Source organism: Microplitis demolitor, chromosome 7, assembly GCF_026212275.2.
Source record: "Microplitis demolitor isolate Queensland-Clemson2020A chromosome 7, iyMicDemo2.1a, whole genome shotgun sequence".
In the NCBI taxonomy this organism is placed as follows: Eukaryota; Metazoa; Arthropoda; class Insecta; order Hymenoptera; family Braconidae; genus Microplitis; species Microplitis demolitor.
Genome location: NC_068551.1, coordinates 15,311,672 through 15,328,287, shown reverse-complemented (window position 1 = coordinate 15,328,287; position 16,616 = coordinate 15,311,672). Strand labels below are relative to the sequence as shown.

At 23.1% G+C, this 16,616-nt stretch overlaps 2 protein-coding genes across 21 annotated transcripts in view; both read left to right on the top strand.

Annotated features, from left to right (window-relative positions):
- Positions 1–5,688, top strand: part of LOC103572233 (ELAV-like protein 1) — an 81,010-nt gene extending 75,322 nt beyond the window's left edge. For 15 of the 20 annotated variants that reach the window (XM_008550727.3, XM_008550730.3, XM_053740942.1 and 12 more), the window contains 2 exons: positions 1,037–1,078; positions 5,278–5,688. In XM_008550727.3, the coding sequence (XP_008548949.1) occupies positions 1,037–1,078; positions 5,278–5,602 (367 nt within the window). In that variant the 3' untranslated portion in view covers positions 5,603–5,688. The remainder of the gene's footprint in view (positions 1–1,036; positions 1,079–5,277) is intronic. The other 5 variants (XM_014442991.2, XM_014442989.2, XM_053740944.1 and 2 more) reach the window with 2 other exon arrangements.
- LOC106693787 (uncharacterized protein DDB_G0289975-like) lies at positions 5,602–8,532 on the top strand. The gene has a single exon (XM_053740945.1). It carries the CDS (start codon positions 5,696–5,698, stop codon positions 6,146–6,148), a length of 453 nt encoding a protein of 150 aa, XP_053596920.1. The 5' UTR covers positions 5,602–5,695; the 3' UTR covers positions 6,149–8,532.
- Positions 8,533–16,616: the final 8,084 nt, after the last annotated feature.

The window sequence follows — 16,616 nt, the reverse complement described above, 5'->3', positions numbered from 1 at the left end:
CCAAGAAAAACAAAGTTATTAAATTTAAAAATATTTAAATTAATTTTTTATTAAAGTTACATTTTTTCGTGAGACTTTAAAAGTAATTATTTTATGTCCTTGGATCTTTATTACACATATATATATATATTTATAAATACAAATATATATGTATACATCAAGATCTATAAAACTCAGCTGTCTATTTAGAGACATTTCTCTCTACTTCTTTCATATTCAGTCTTAGCAGCACTTACCTATTTTTTTTATTTTGACCTCTTTACTCTCAGCTTGCGGGAGCTTTTATCGATCTCAGTGCCGCGCTGCTTACATTTATTATTTTTTCTACATCCCCAGCTTCAATTCTTTATTCTTATACTCTACATTCCAACACATAGATGAGCTCAGAAAAAAAATAATATAAAAGAGTTTTGTTGGTCGTTTAATAACAAAGAATAACTTTTTTCTCTTTTTATCCACCTGTTCGCTTACTGGGTTAAAAGCTTCATAACTTAACATTTATTTTTAATTTTAAAGTCTCTATTAAAGGCAGCGTGAGTTTATCAGGACATTTTTGTGTACGAGCGATTATCCTTACACACTTGAAGCAAAATTTTTTTTTTTTATTTTATTTCAAGTTATACAATACAATTCACATGCATTTTTTATTTAAACAGACTATTAAAACTTACGTTAAATTAAAATTTTTTTTCTATTTTATAATTGTTAACACATTTTATTTAACGATTCATTCATTTTTTTGTTTTTTAATTTTTTTATTTTAATTTAATTTACAGCGCGAATTTTGTTTTTTAAAATCCTTTATCCTTCCTCTCACAATCTAATTCCGCTTTATATACTTATTGTTTTCCTGCTACTGGCAAGGAATATTTAAATTTATAATTAGAAAAAAAAAAAAAAAAAAAAATTATTTTTTTTAAATGAAATTACCGTAGTCGAAAAAAGAATGCTTTTGAAAATATAATTTATCCTTTTTCGGCCCGGCTTTCGAAATATAATTTTCTCTTATGTTGTCCTCTTGTGTTTTTTGTTTTAGCACTGGCAAGGCCATGCTTGCCATTAACAAAGGCTTACAGAGGTCAGTATTTTTTTTTTGTTAATATTTTCATACTTTCATTGGCTTCTTTACCTTGTCACACTTTAAATATATATATCTATATATATATATTTTTTTTAAACTTTTTCTTTCGACAAGTTTTTTTTTTTTTTTTTTTAATTAATTAATTTATTTATAATATATACATATATATCCTACTTTAAATAATTTTGTGTGGCTTCTCTGCTTCCTCACTTTGGAAACCTCTGAATTGTTTCTTAGTAGTTTGCTCTCTAGTTATATATATCCTATTCCCAATAATGCGCACTTATTTTTTATTTTTTATTATTATTATTATTATTATTATTATTATTATTATTGTTATATTTTATTTATTTACTTAATTTAGTCAAGCTTTACTTTATTTTATGTTTATACACAACACAACAAATAATAGTCTCGGTAATGCGTATTATTTTTATTTATGTTTTTTTAATTAATTATAAAAACTTAATATATAGAAAAATAATAGAGTTAATTAAGTAAATTATTCTTTTTTTTTTTAATATCAAATAATTGAATAATTATATAATTGATAATTCACCGAGATATGCCTTATTTTAACGCGGCTTGTGATGTCAAGTAGGTATGTACAGATGATTAAATGTTAACGCGTTTTTTTTTTAAATTATCAATTTGAATTAAATATATATTCGTAATATAAATCTTATAACTTGATATGTAAAAGTCCCTTGATTTTATTTTTTTTAGTGCTTTTTTATTTAGTTTCAGTCATGTATTCTGTACTTTAAAAAATTGCATGGTTGATTGTATTTATTTTAACTTTATCAATTGACCCTTGCATTAAACTTACTCAGGTAAAAAAATTTCAAGCCGAAAACAATAAAATTATTTCTTTTTCGAAATGTGGCTGACAAAAGGTCTAAGCCTAAAAAAAGCTGACTCAATTTATTAGTCAGTTTTCGGTCTGCTTCTTTATAACAAAAAAAAAAATCGACACCAGTGTAAAATACATTGTTGAAAAAAGGTTAAAAAAATGTTGACCATTCTAAACTTCTTAAAAAACAATTGATTTAATACTACAAGTTAACATTTTTCAGTGGCAAAATACGTTCAGAAAAAACTGATTTTGAACTATTTCTGAACGTTTTTCATTTATCATATCTTAATAATATTAGAATATTTATTGAGTCATTTCCGGAATTTTCAAAAGTTTAAAAAATGTTCAATAAAATTCGTCGTGTCACGTTTAACACTTTTTTAACAATTTTTTTTCCAAGGATATTTTTTCGGACAATTTGTGACCTCTTCCAATAAAGTACTACGTTTTCGGCCCGATTTAGACCAAATTTCAGCCTTTTTGAATAAAATTCTATGGTTTCATCATGATTCCGGCAAAATTTAGACTTTTAGGTTCTTTTTCAGCGTATTTTCTGCCAAATATTTTTACCGGGATATAGAGTAAAAATTTAATAAATTTCTTCACTTATTTACTAAACTAAAAAAGTAAATATTAAAAAAAGACTTGTATGTATATAAATTGAAGTAAAGGTCTATTATAAATGTTAAATAGTGCTTTAGAAAAAATTAATTGAGCTGAAAATTATAAAGCTTTATGAATTAATATTTCTTGGCATACTGTTTAATTTCAAAAGTAACTTTAATAAATGTCAGAGTAGGTATTCAACAACGATGTACTTGCTAAAAATAATTAAATAGTGAGAAAGACAGCAGAAGACACTCGGTTCAATTTAAATCGTCATTTCTACTCAAGTTCGTTTAAACTTTAAACTACTCTACACCATTTCCGGATTCTTTAGGCTTTTAAATTATTTTATTTATCATTATTCATTTAAATTTAGCTAATAATTCATTTGAATGATTTAAATACTTGCCAATATTTTTAAAAAATATTTTTATTAAAAAAATTATTCGAAATTAAATTTATATTATTAATAATAAAAACAACAATAATAATAATAATAATAATAATAATAATAATAATAATAAGAATAAGAATAATAATAATAATAAATAAAAGATTTTATTAACATAATTTAGTCTTAAACAAAATCCATAAATTTTCTATTATTAAACGTGTTATTTAAATTTTGAATTTTGATTTATAAGAAAAGACAGGCTTAGATTTAGATATTAAATACCAGCCAACTTATAAAATAAATATATAAATATACTCGAGACACTTGAGCATATTATTTGCAATTGTTCTCATTTTATTAATAATTTAAACTGCTCGTCACTTACTAAAGTTACATTTATTGAATGTAAACTATACACATAAAGCCTTATTGTTGAACATATTTTTTTAAATTGATATACATTTTTTTTTAATTTATTATTTTTTTAAAATTTTACTTTGATTTTAGGTAGTGAATTTATACTCGAAAATCTTAGAATTCTATTACTCGGCTATTTTATTTCAAATAATAATAACAACAATGATGATTTAAAGAATATTTAATTTTAGAATAAAGCATAGATAACTAATAGTAATAATAAATTAAATCAAATTTACAGCTCAGACTTTAACAGATGCATAATTTTAATACTTCAATCAATTTTAAATCTTATAAAGATTTATTACGATAATTAAATTTACTTCGAGCTAAAGAAATATTTTTGTCTGCAATAAATATTTTATAAACTTAGTAATTTAATTAATTATTACATGAAATATACTTAGTTCCGTAAAACTGCTTTTTAATTTATAAAAAATTATAACGTATCAATTTTCATTAATTAAACATTACAATTCACTAAGTCGTTTTTTGATTGAATAAATTTTTTTTTAATTCTAAATTACAGAGATTATGAAAACTTTAAGAATTTTTGAAATTGGAATATTTTGTTTCAAATTATTTTCTATGAAATGTAAAAAATAAAAAATTGGCAAATGTTCAAATTTAAATTTGATTGAATTGAGACTAATGAAAAAAAAATTTTTTTTTTTTTATTAATTGCTTTTTAATTTAAAGTTTGGGATACATAATTAATTTCATTAGAAATTCTCTTTGCAAAAAAAAAAAATAATAATAATAAACTATTCAGTTTAAATAAAGCCATTAAAAATTTTTTTTTGATGATTATAATAATAACGAGCAACCTGCAGTCACTACGTTGCTGCCCGAGTATTACTATTCACAATTTATTGAATATGATTCGTATTTAACTGTTTATTGAAATCTATACTTTAGAATCTTTTGTTTATTTCTGTTATCATTAAAATTTGATGAGAACAATCTCATCATTGACTTGCAAACCGATTGATTTCAATGATAGTATAATCATGTGATTCTTAAAAAAAATCTACGCATGTTCAAATTTTTTGTTATTAGTCATTTAATATATTTTTTTTTTTTTTCACTGATATCAAATTAAATCTGTTCAATTTTTATAACATCCAAAACATGGCATAGACTAAATTTTTTTTTATGTTCTTTCGATTACATACATATAATAGTTTCATATAATCAGTCATATTTAGTGACATAATAATTAGAATATTAATTTATATCAAGAAAATAACTACGATTATCTTTTTTCCCGCGTAATTTAAATGTTTTTCCCATGATATAGTTAAGTTGATTTATTTCGATTCTTAGCAATGATAAAGAATTTAAACTATGAAAAGGCATAAATTCAAGTCAAGACCTTTCTAATGATACCAAATTTGATAACGTTAACTTATTTTATTATATAGATATGACCGGAACAAAATTTTCCTTATTCTTTTAATAATATAGATAATAATAATAATAAATTATTGGAGTAAAAAAATATTTTATTGATCATCAATCAAGTAAATTGCTTAGTCAATAATATTTATCGTATTAGATGTTTTTTGTACTCAGTGTGTAATAATTAATATTAATTAATTCTTATAATAAAAAAAATTATATTTTATTGATGATGATCAATAAAATATCTTTAATCAACAAAAATTATTTTGTCAAAATATAAGAATTGGTAATAGGATTTTTTTCTCTATTGAATTTAATTTTTGTAATAAAAAATTTAATTCAAAGCCATAAAACCACATCATTTTACAAAAGCATACGTCATAATTAATTACTCTAATCACCGTCGATTGTGTGAAAAAAATTTTCTTATTAATTAAAAAGAAAAAAAAAAATGAAATAAATAATGTTAGACTATTATAAATAAATGATAATTATTAATTAAAAAACCAAATGTTCTAGGTACAGTCCCCTGGCAGGAGACCTTTTGACAAACTCAATGCTACCAGGGAATCCAATAAACGGTAGCGGATGGTGCATCTTTGTGTACAATCTAGCTCCAGAAACTGAAGAAAACGTACTATGGCAGCTATTTGGACCATTTGGAGCAGTACAATCAGTTAAAGTTATTCGTGATCTACAAACCAACAAGTGCAAAGGCTTTGGTTTTGTAACAATGACGAATTACGAAGAAGCCGTTGTCGCCATTCAAAGTCTAAACGGTTATAATCTTGGTACACGTGTACTCCAAGTAAGTTTCAAGACCAACAAAAGCAAGACAGCGTAGGACCCGGATGATAATCATCATCAGCATCATAATCATCACCATCATAATAACAATAATAAACATAAGCATAATCATCACAACCATCTAGTCTCAATGGCCATCACCGATAATAAATTACGTCGACAATTTGACGCAGTTAAGGCCTACTGGGACGAGATAACAGGACGTAATTATCGTTATATTGATCCACTTGTCATAAGACACCGTTCAACAACACAGCAACCGCTGCAACAACATATTTATCAGCAGTTACATAATAATAATAAAAATCATAATAATAATAATAACAACAATAATAATAATAATAATAATAATATTAATACCAACAATAATAACAACAACAACAATAATAATTATTATTATCAACATCAATTACAATTACAACAACAACAACATCAACATCAGCAGCAACATCAACATCTTCAGCTACAGTATCATCATCCGAAAAAACTAGGTTTGTTCAATAATAAGAGCAAACCCTTAGGGACAGCACAAGCCAGTAAAAAAGTCCACCAGCAGTTTCTGAGGACAAATAATAAGGTGTAGTTTATTTGGATTAAGAAAATTAAACAAGTATTAGGTGTGAATGAATTTATTATTATTTATTTTTTTCTCTTTATTTAAAAATAATTAACTGAACGTATGTTAATTAATAATAATAATAATTAAATTATTGAAGTGTTAAATACAATAAACGATACTTTATATAATTATAATATACCTATATGTATTTGGTAATTTTAGTATCGTTTATTGTTGATAATACGAGCTTTTAAAGAGCTCTATAAAAGACTTACAGCATTGTTATCCAGCAAGTTTTTTTTTTTTTTTAAATTAAAATAATGCGTGAGAGATAAAGAATAGTAAGAATGAGAATAAGCGAAGAAAAAATAATTAGCAAGTAATAAAATTAAAGATAAGAAAATAAGAAGAATAAAATATCTTGATGATGAATAGAAGGAGTATTAAGAAACGCGTGCTGTGAGTCATCGACTGTGAGTACCAGAGAAAAATAAAACTAAATAATTAAAGAAAAAATGAAACCGGGCCAGTTAATTGAAAGAGAAAAAATTAAATATTTAAATAATAAATGATAATACTGTTTTGTCAGTGCGTATTTTTAAAAATATTTTAAATCGCACCGCAAAAGCGAGACAACGGATGATTTAGTATGATACTAATTGGGTGAAATAAATAGTTGAAGATTTAATTGAAGACAAGATAGTTATTAATTTAACAAATTAAATAAGAAGAAAAAATAATAAAAATTTAATTTATAAAATAAACGAACAAAAAAAAAGTAAAAAACGTCTTATGATCCTGTGGTTATTTGCCAGCTGCGTATTATACTGTACATATTATTATTTATGTATATGTACTATTACTGGTAATAATAATAATAAAAAAAAAAATAAATAAATAAATAATAAACAGAGTGAGAGAAAATAATAAAACGCGGGGGCTGGAGGTTCGTTAGGAATTAATATGAAATTGATTAAGTAATCAAGTTAACAAAAGCAAAATTGTAGCCGTGATCTTTCTTGTAACATATATAATACTAGTATTATACGCTAGCTTAAGGATGTACAGAGTATGCTTTTGATTTATTCTTTAAAAAAGAATAAATAAAGATAATAAATAATAATCTAAAAGTATAACAGATAAATAAAAAGACTTCATTATTAAATAATAAATAAATAAAATGACTCTATGACTTAATAATATATATATTATATTATTTTACAATTATTTAAAGATGTAATACATTAGCATTTACTGTACTTCCTTTTACACAAGCGTAATACCCAACGTTATACATACTCGTTTATGTATAAGTTTTAGATTATTATTGTAATAATATTATTATTATTATTAATTTATTATTAATAATAATAATAAGAGTGAGAAAGAATTTTTAGCGAGAAAGTGATGATAATTGAATGATGAAAAAAAAAAGAAAACAATTTAATCATAAGAACAATCTAAATTAATAAATAAAACAAGAGATTTAAGTACACAAGTGAAAAAATAATTCAAAATATAATAAATGAATTTTTTAAAATTTAATACGTAATGAGAGTTTAAAATAAATAACTTTAAATTCAATAAATTAGAACTTAAATACTATTGAATAATTTTTTCATGTGTAAAAAAAAAAGAAAAAAAAACAAGTAAATTTATAGAATAGACGTCTGATGTTATTCACAGATGCTATTTTATAATAATAATAATTAACATAATAATTGCGATGAGTAAATTATAATTAAGCGAACGTGAAATAATTTAGGGAAGTTTAATAACGAAAAAATTATAATAATGCAAAAGTAAATAAAATATATAGATTAAAATGATAATTATAAATTTCATAATAGAATCAACTCCATAAATAGGCCGTGAATTTATGATTAAATTTTTTTTTTTTCTTTGGGTCGGGGCTCGCACATAAATAATAAATAAATGAACTTAAAATTTTTAGTACGAATGAAATGATAATTATTAACTGATTATTTTTGAGGCAACCGCGCGGCCGATATGTACTTAATTATTGTACTACAATATCCAATTAAATAATAATTTTAAAAATCCAACGGGTCGAGATTCTAAAGTTTATAAAAATATATAAATAATAACGTGTTTTAAAACTTTATTTAATAAACTCATTGTTGGCCGTCGATGGTACGTAGCTGTAAAAAAAATAATAATAATAATTCCGAACAAAAGCGCACCGGTATCTGCACTAAAGAATGAAAAAGAAAAAAAAAATTGCAGATATTTTTTAAAGTTGTCAAGACATTTTTTGTATGTACTATTTTACTGATAAATATTTATTATAATTATTAATTAATTACTATTAATTATTATTGATTAATATTAAATAATTAATTTTTTCTGGGCGAACAGTCTTTACTATTAAATTAATTACTATTAAAAAAAAAAAAAAAAAAAAAAAAAATATTGTTGCATATTTTTTTGTCTCTACTAGTCATGTTAATTATTTCATTTCTCAATCCGTTCGTAAAATTAATAAAACAAAAACTTAAAAATATAAAATTAAATTAGGTTGAGTACTTAGTGCATCTAGATGTTTATTTACGAGTGGTAATTAAATACGGGACGGTATTTAAATTGAATGTTTTATGAGAAATGGAACTAATAGATAAATAGACATCACGGTTGAGTCAACTTGAATTTTTAGAGGCCGCTTGCAATAAGATTTAATTATATAAACATTTTTGCCCAGCGCAATTCGTATTTAAATATATATATATAAATATATACATTATTATAATTATAATTATTATTATATAGATAATATACATTTTATACATTTATTATTATTAATATTATTATTATTATATAAAAAAAAAAACAATTAAAGGAAAATCGTACAATCGTGTAATCAATAAACAGTTGAATTGAATTCTGTGGATTACATTTATTTACTTTGATCTTAATGTATGATGTAAATTAAAATATAAATTTATTTCATCTTATGCTCTCATATATATTTTTTAGATCGTATCGATCATAATATTTATATTTTTACGTGCGCAAGAATATATATTTTAAGCACACGCGTATTTATTGGTAGTGATATAGATTAATTATTTAAAAATTAATAAATTAATTAAAACGAGTATGGTAGTAGTAAAAAAAATCAAGATGAGCTTTAAAGTTCACGTGAGTTGACTCGATCGTGGTGATTGAAAAAATAAAATAGATCGTACCCGTACCGTAATGAGAAGGATACGTCTAGTCTACGTGCAACGTGACAAACGTCACAAGACTTAAATTTATAAAATAATAGTTTATAATTAGTACAGGATTTATTTATCGTAAATCAATAAACTGACGGACTTTGGTCGATAGGTATTAAGTTGAGTAGAAAAAAAAAAAATTGAGGGAATTAAATTGAAAAAACAAAAAAAAAAAAAAATAAAATAAAATCGATTTATTTAAAAACTCAATCTTATGTAATTTTAAAAAAATAAGGTGAGAATATAATCGTGTCCTATTTAATATGTACCTCGATGTGTCTAGTCGTCGTGTGCGGTTTTTATTTATTTTATTTAATATTTAAATAAATTCCGCCTCGATAATAAATAAAATAATCTCTCACTTATTTTAGTGAGTGGCATCCATGTGGGGACGCTTGATCTCCCTTATCGATATAATTATTTACTATTACAATTATTATTATTACTATTACTAATACTAATCATTTAATTTTTTTTTTACGTCTTTGACGACGCGTCACTATTTTTTTCGCTTATACTTTATTTTTTATTTTTAATAATAAATAGACACCAGAGTGATTGAAGAGAAGAAACGAGAAATAATGTGCAAATAATAATATTTAAACAAAGAAAAATAATCAAATAAAATGTTGATTTATTTAACATAAGTTACAAGATTAAAATTTTTTAAAATTAATTTTACGACACATTTTATTTAAATCATGTCAATGGTAATTTGTTTTATTATTTTCTTTATTATTATTTCCTCGAATTCTTTATATAACTCCTACTTACTCTGGTTATTCTTATTCTACTATTACTATTATTATTACTTATTAATTATTATTATTATTATTATTATTATTATTATAAATATTATTGCCATTTATAGCGTCATAATTTTTCTTACGTACTTACTATAAAAAAAATTAGATTATTATCGCAATTATATTATTATCATTATGATTATTATTATTACTATTATTATTATTATTATTTTTTGTGTCTTTCTTGTGGTAATATTTAGTTAATAACACTTAGAATTTTTATTGCTTTACTTACACATCCTTCACATAAAATCTACACCTCAAAAAATTATATTTGGCTTGGAGAAAAAAAAAAAAAAAAAATAAAAAAATAAATAATAAAAAATATTGAAAAAACAGAAAAAAAAAAATTCAAAACTTAACGCCTACTAACGACTAGCCGTTTAAATAATTTACAAGTGAAAAAAAAAATCAATGAAATGAATTCAACTGATAAAACTATTAATTTATAAAAACAATAAATTTAAAAAATAGCTTGCCATTTTTTTTTTTCACTATCACCAACGTAACAATCACCGTTACAACGCTACTACTACCACCAATTATTTATTTATTTATTTAATTATTATAACATAACAACAACAACAACAAGAAAAATTATGTTTTATTTGAGGATTAAACTGATTTGTGTTTGGTTCAATGGTCGTTTTATTTTTATTTATTTATTTATGTATTTCTGTTGCAACCCCTCCGTATTTACCTCTATCCTATTTTATTAAACATCACAATATATTATTTATATTTATTTTCAGTACTACAATCAACAGTATTTTTGAATACAAATTTTTTTAAATTACAACAAAATATTATTTATTATTAACTCTAACTTTTTTTTGATTTATACTTTTCATTTTTAATTCATCGATGAAGATGTTAACTAATAATTTAAAAACAAAAATTTGGTTTTCGACAATCGGACCAATACCAATAACTTCCCTTTTTTTTTTTGAAAATTTTCAATTTTCTTAGCGGGAAGTTAAAAAAAAACAATTTTAAAAATAATGAAACACGCGTACACTCGACGCGTCCAAGGGTGATGGTTTTAAAAATATTTAAAAACGCACACGTAGAGTTTAAAAGTGGGAATAAAAGAGCAAGCACGAATGTGATAAACGATGAGTGAAGATCAATTGTTAGTTAAAAAAAATAATTATAAATAAATAAATTAAAAAAATGACGTTGATTAAAGAACTGCCTTGAGGGCAAAATCCAACGGGCGCATCGCACAAACTAAAGAAAGTAGGGTTTAAAAAAATAAATAATTAGATGGAAATAAAAAATGTCGAAGGACACAAATCTGATGTAAACATTTTTCTCGTTAATAATTCCAGATAATTATCCGTAAATCTTCCTTAAATATAATAATTATAAAATATAAATTTTATAAGTAAAGAGCAAAACGGTTAAATTTTCTGGAATAAGACTGCAGGTTTTGTATTTTGTTATAAGCGAGAAAATTGTTTTAAAAAAAATAATTAATAAATTTAAGTGTGAGCCCAGACCCCCGGAAAGCCTCGGCCCTACGCACATGCAACATACGCACGTGAGTGAGACGATTTTCAAGTATTAAGTTCGGGGGATGTTTTATTTAATTATTAATTACTCTAAGACAGTGAGCACATGGATACACTCGCACTCGCAAAGGTAAAGAAAATACGAGAAAAAAAAAACTTAACGTACGTGCAGAGTTATTAAAAAAAAAAATTATTTAAAAAAGCCACGCTAAATATATTTAATTAATTAATTAATTAATATTTAATAATATTAAATCTTATTACGTTAGATAACAAAAAAATAAAAATAAAAAAAAAAACATTATTATGTGTATTGTATTTATGTCTTAATAATCGTTGTTAGTTATTATATCGCTACGATGATATTTATTATGTCGATATTATACATTAAAAAAAAAAAACTAAATAAATAAATAAATAAAGAATCTTCAATAATTAAAAATCAATTGATCCATATACATTTTAAAATATTTGGATAATTTTTGGTACAGATGCGCGCGTTTATTTGTGGCATTTATATAAGAAAAATTTAGATCGTGTAAAATAAATGGATCGATTTATAAATAATCATGACACAAACAGGGACACTAAATAAAATTACCATATGATAAAAGATTTAAAAAAGAAAAACAAATTTAATTATAATTATTATATTTAAAAAAAAAAATAAAAAAAACACCAGGCACGGGTTTTTTAGCTTTTGTCTTTATAAACCATATGATATATTTATTGATTATTATATTAATCATTAGAATCTCATTAATTATTGTATTTATTGTACTACATTATTGTATTTACACACACAATTAAACGAAAAGTTTATTAACAATCGTCCGACACCTGGATATATAAATATGTACTTATTAATTGATATTATATTGACATTGTCGTGAGCGCGAAAAAAAAACAACAGCAACAACAAAATAATTAATTATTAATTACAATTATAATTATTACTATTATATTTAAATTAGTAGCTCGGCGTGGTCTTCGACGGATTGATGGAGGGTAATGGCGTGGTTTTTTTTTTTAAAGAAATGTGTTGTAGAAAAGTGGATTTAAAGAAAATGAACAGAAAAACAAAAAAAAAATTATAATTATTTGATTTTATCTTAATCGTGATTAATTTTTACATGAGATTATTTGTGGGCTTTTCGGGGGAATTCAAATGGTGCTGTAGACAGATTCATTTTCCCCTTGGGTCGTGAATCTTCGTCGATAAACTTAATTATTAAAATAATAAATAAATAAATAAAATAATAGAAAAAAAAAATCGTACTAATAAACTTAAACTATAAAATTGTATATTTAAATGCGCGGGGATGAGACAGGATTTTATTTCAAAATTATTAGTAATAAAAATAAAATAATAATTTGATAAATAAATTTATTATTTTTATTAATTAAGAATATCGATGAAATAAAAATAATGATAAAGATAAAATTTACGGCTGACAACTCTAGCTCACTGTAGGCCTAATTATATGATGAAAAAAAAAAAGAAATTGAATTAAATAAAACAGAGTTGATAAATAAAATAAACAAACAAATATACTTACATATAAACAGTGTAAACTTAAAAATAAAAATACAGTTGTCACGATAAGATGTACACAGAAAAAATAATTTCTTGACACGAAAAATTTTTTTGCACCAAGAAATCATTTTTTTCTGTGCAAAAAAGAAAAAAAAATCTTTTAATGAAAGATAAGGGATTAAATGAATGGATTTAAATAAAAATAATAAACGAATGTAAGTGGGTGCGATAGTATGAGTGATTTGGAAATAAATTTGATGATTAAATAAGGAAGAAAAAAAATACTCGAGTAAACGAGAATTAACTCCAAAAGCGAGCCACAACGATCAACAATAATAATGTTTTTTAAAAAATAAGAAATTTCTTAATTTCTAAAAATCTTTTTAAAAAAGACAAGTGAGAGATTGAGATTAAAAAAACGTTAAGATAAAGATAAAGATAATGAAGAGAAGGAGTTATTAATAACAAATATTAGATCTACAATCTTCTTTACATGTTTTAATTATTATAATTATTATCATACTTATTATAATGAACTATTAATTAATTAACGAATTACTTGAATATCTATTAAAAAAAATAATATATTTAAACGAAAAAAAAAAAATAATAATTATTAATTAAAATAAAAATACGTGGTAGTTAGTCTGTCAATGGGTGTTATAAAAAAAAAAAGTATTTAATTGAACAATTATATTTAAATAGTTCGACACGCGACGGGGACGCGACTACGGTTTTTCGGGGTTGAATTTTATTATTTATAATAATAATAAATAAAGTAAAATGAAACCCGCTCTAAGGCTTCCGATAAATAAATAAATAAGAGAAATAAATTTATAAATTATTTCTTTGACAATCGATATTTATTTTACAATCGGTTTATTATTATTTCGGTGGATTTATAAGCGAAATTATAAATGAGTGAACGAACGAAGAATAAAAGACTGCTAATTGATGGAAGTTTAAATAATTTCAATAAAAAAGAATAAAATAAAAAAAAACAAAAAAAAAAAAAAAGAAGAAAACAAAACAAATACAAACATTCCGATATTTTATAACGAACATTCCTTTGAAACATTTCCATACATATTGTGATTTATCACATTTAAATATCATAATAAAAAAAAATAAAAGTAAATTAAAATCAAGTGCAAATAAATGTCCACCATATAAATAAATACTTGTGGGAACAAACCCATGGATTCCATTTTCGAAATAAATTTAATCATTTTAAAATGATAAAACGAAAATAAAATAATAAGATTTTAAAAATAATATTTAAATAAAATACTGAGGAAATAGTATAAATAAAATAATAATAATAACTATAATTATGTATATACAGTGTACGTTTATATGTACATTTTTTTAAATTTATCCATTCGTATACATCATTACCGATTACTTACAAATAAAAATAATAATAATAATGCCCTTTAATGCAGACTTTTTGAGTAATAAAAAATAAAAAATAAAAAAAATTTCAGAATGAGCGAGTGTGATTTAAATTTAAAAATGAGAATGCAAGAATTTATGAGTGAGAGTAAATATGAACGTTTAAAAAAAAAAAAAAAATATCTTTAATCCACGAGCTATCGACGACAAAGTATTACTACTATATAGTAATTGTAGTAAAATAAAAAAGGGGGTGCGGATTCGAAATAAAAATATCAAGAGAATTCGCTTTGACTGAGAATTGACAAGTTAAATAAAATATTAAGAAAAAAAAAAATAACGAGTCCAAAAGACGAAAAAATATTACATTGATATTAAAAAATAAAATAACAAAGTAATGTATTTTATGACGGGTTTATAAGTAAGGTTACGATATTATATAATAATAAAACGACCGTACTGTGGTAAAAAAAAAATACTACTGTTAAGTAGAATGTAAAAAATTAATAACAAGAAAGAATTTATAGGGAGAAAATATAACTCGGCGTAAAAGATACTTCGCTGGACGAAATGTTTTTTATTTATTTATTTATTTATTTTTTATTTTAATTTAATAAATTTATTATTTCGGATAGATTTAAAATAGATAAAAAGAGAATTGACAATCTTAATATTTATTAATCTCTTAAAAAAATAATAAATCTGCCGCGAAAATATTTAAAATCCAATCGCATGCTTCCACTTAAAAAAAAAAAAACAAAATAATATTAATAATAATAATAATAAAATACAGCGATTCCAGGATTACACAAATTTAAGCCGAAAAATTTTTTAAGAGATTTATTTTAAATATTCTCTTTTTATCTCACTAATTGCTAATGATAAAAAAAATCCTAACAATCGAATTAGACTATAAAAAAAAAGTATAAAGTCCAGACGTAAAAATAAAAAAAACGGTATTACCCGAATTATTTAATTAGTTTCCCGGATTAAAATAACTAAGTCTATAATAATAAATAGATAAAATATCTTAAGTCGAGCCGCACCCCGAGCACCCTGGTCACAACCCCTCCGCAGTGTCGAGGCGGTTCTAAATATACCCATATGTTAATTAATAAATTTTAAATTACCTAAAAAAGAAGTGTAAAAATAAAAACAAAACGACAAAATATCAATGACTATCGATATTCGATAACGAATAATTAATAAACAAATAATAATAAATGCCACTAATCTATAATACTATTAAATCATAAATATAAAAACTATAGATACATTATTTAAAGAAGAAAAATCGAAAATTGTCAGTACCTATATACATATATATAAATATATATTTAAAAAAAAAATGTAGTGCCGCAATTTTTTAACACGGGATATTTGGACATATTAAATAATTAAAATAAATAACACATTTAACACAAAACATTTAAATCTAGCGCGCACTCAACGGCAGACTACACACGGGTTTAAAAAAAATTTAAACCAAAGACAAAACTTAAACAATAAAACGCACACAGTGAAGTTGATAAGATGATACAACTGAAAAGAAATTATATTATATATATTATTTATATATATATATATATATATATATATATATAATAGAGTCTTATACACGGGGGATGAAAAAATAATAATAATGATAATAGTAATTTCAAAAAACTACCACGCGCAATTAGATATAATATTTTACAGTTAAAAACATACACACAGTTACACTTACAACAGAATAATAAAAGAAAATAATGATATTTAAAGAAAACAAATAATACGCGCCATCATATTGTTGATATAAATTGCGATCCATGATTATTAATATTTACAATATAATTATTATCTTGCATTGTCTAGTCATATGTTATTATTATATAAACTAACGATATTAATTATTAATTATTAACCTGTACTACCTAGTCGCATTATGTGTTGCATTAAAAAAAAAAAATAAAATAACTAAATTATGAGGAGAATTTCCGAGCGCTGGAATAACGAGAGAACGAC

Bases quoted from the DNA above. Each gene is read 5' to 3' on its own strand.
- LOC106693787 (XM_053740945.1), top strand. From the start codon at position 5,696: ATGGCCATCACCGATAATAAATTACGTCGACAATTTGACGCAGTTAAG.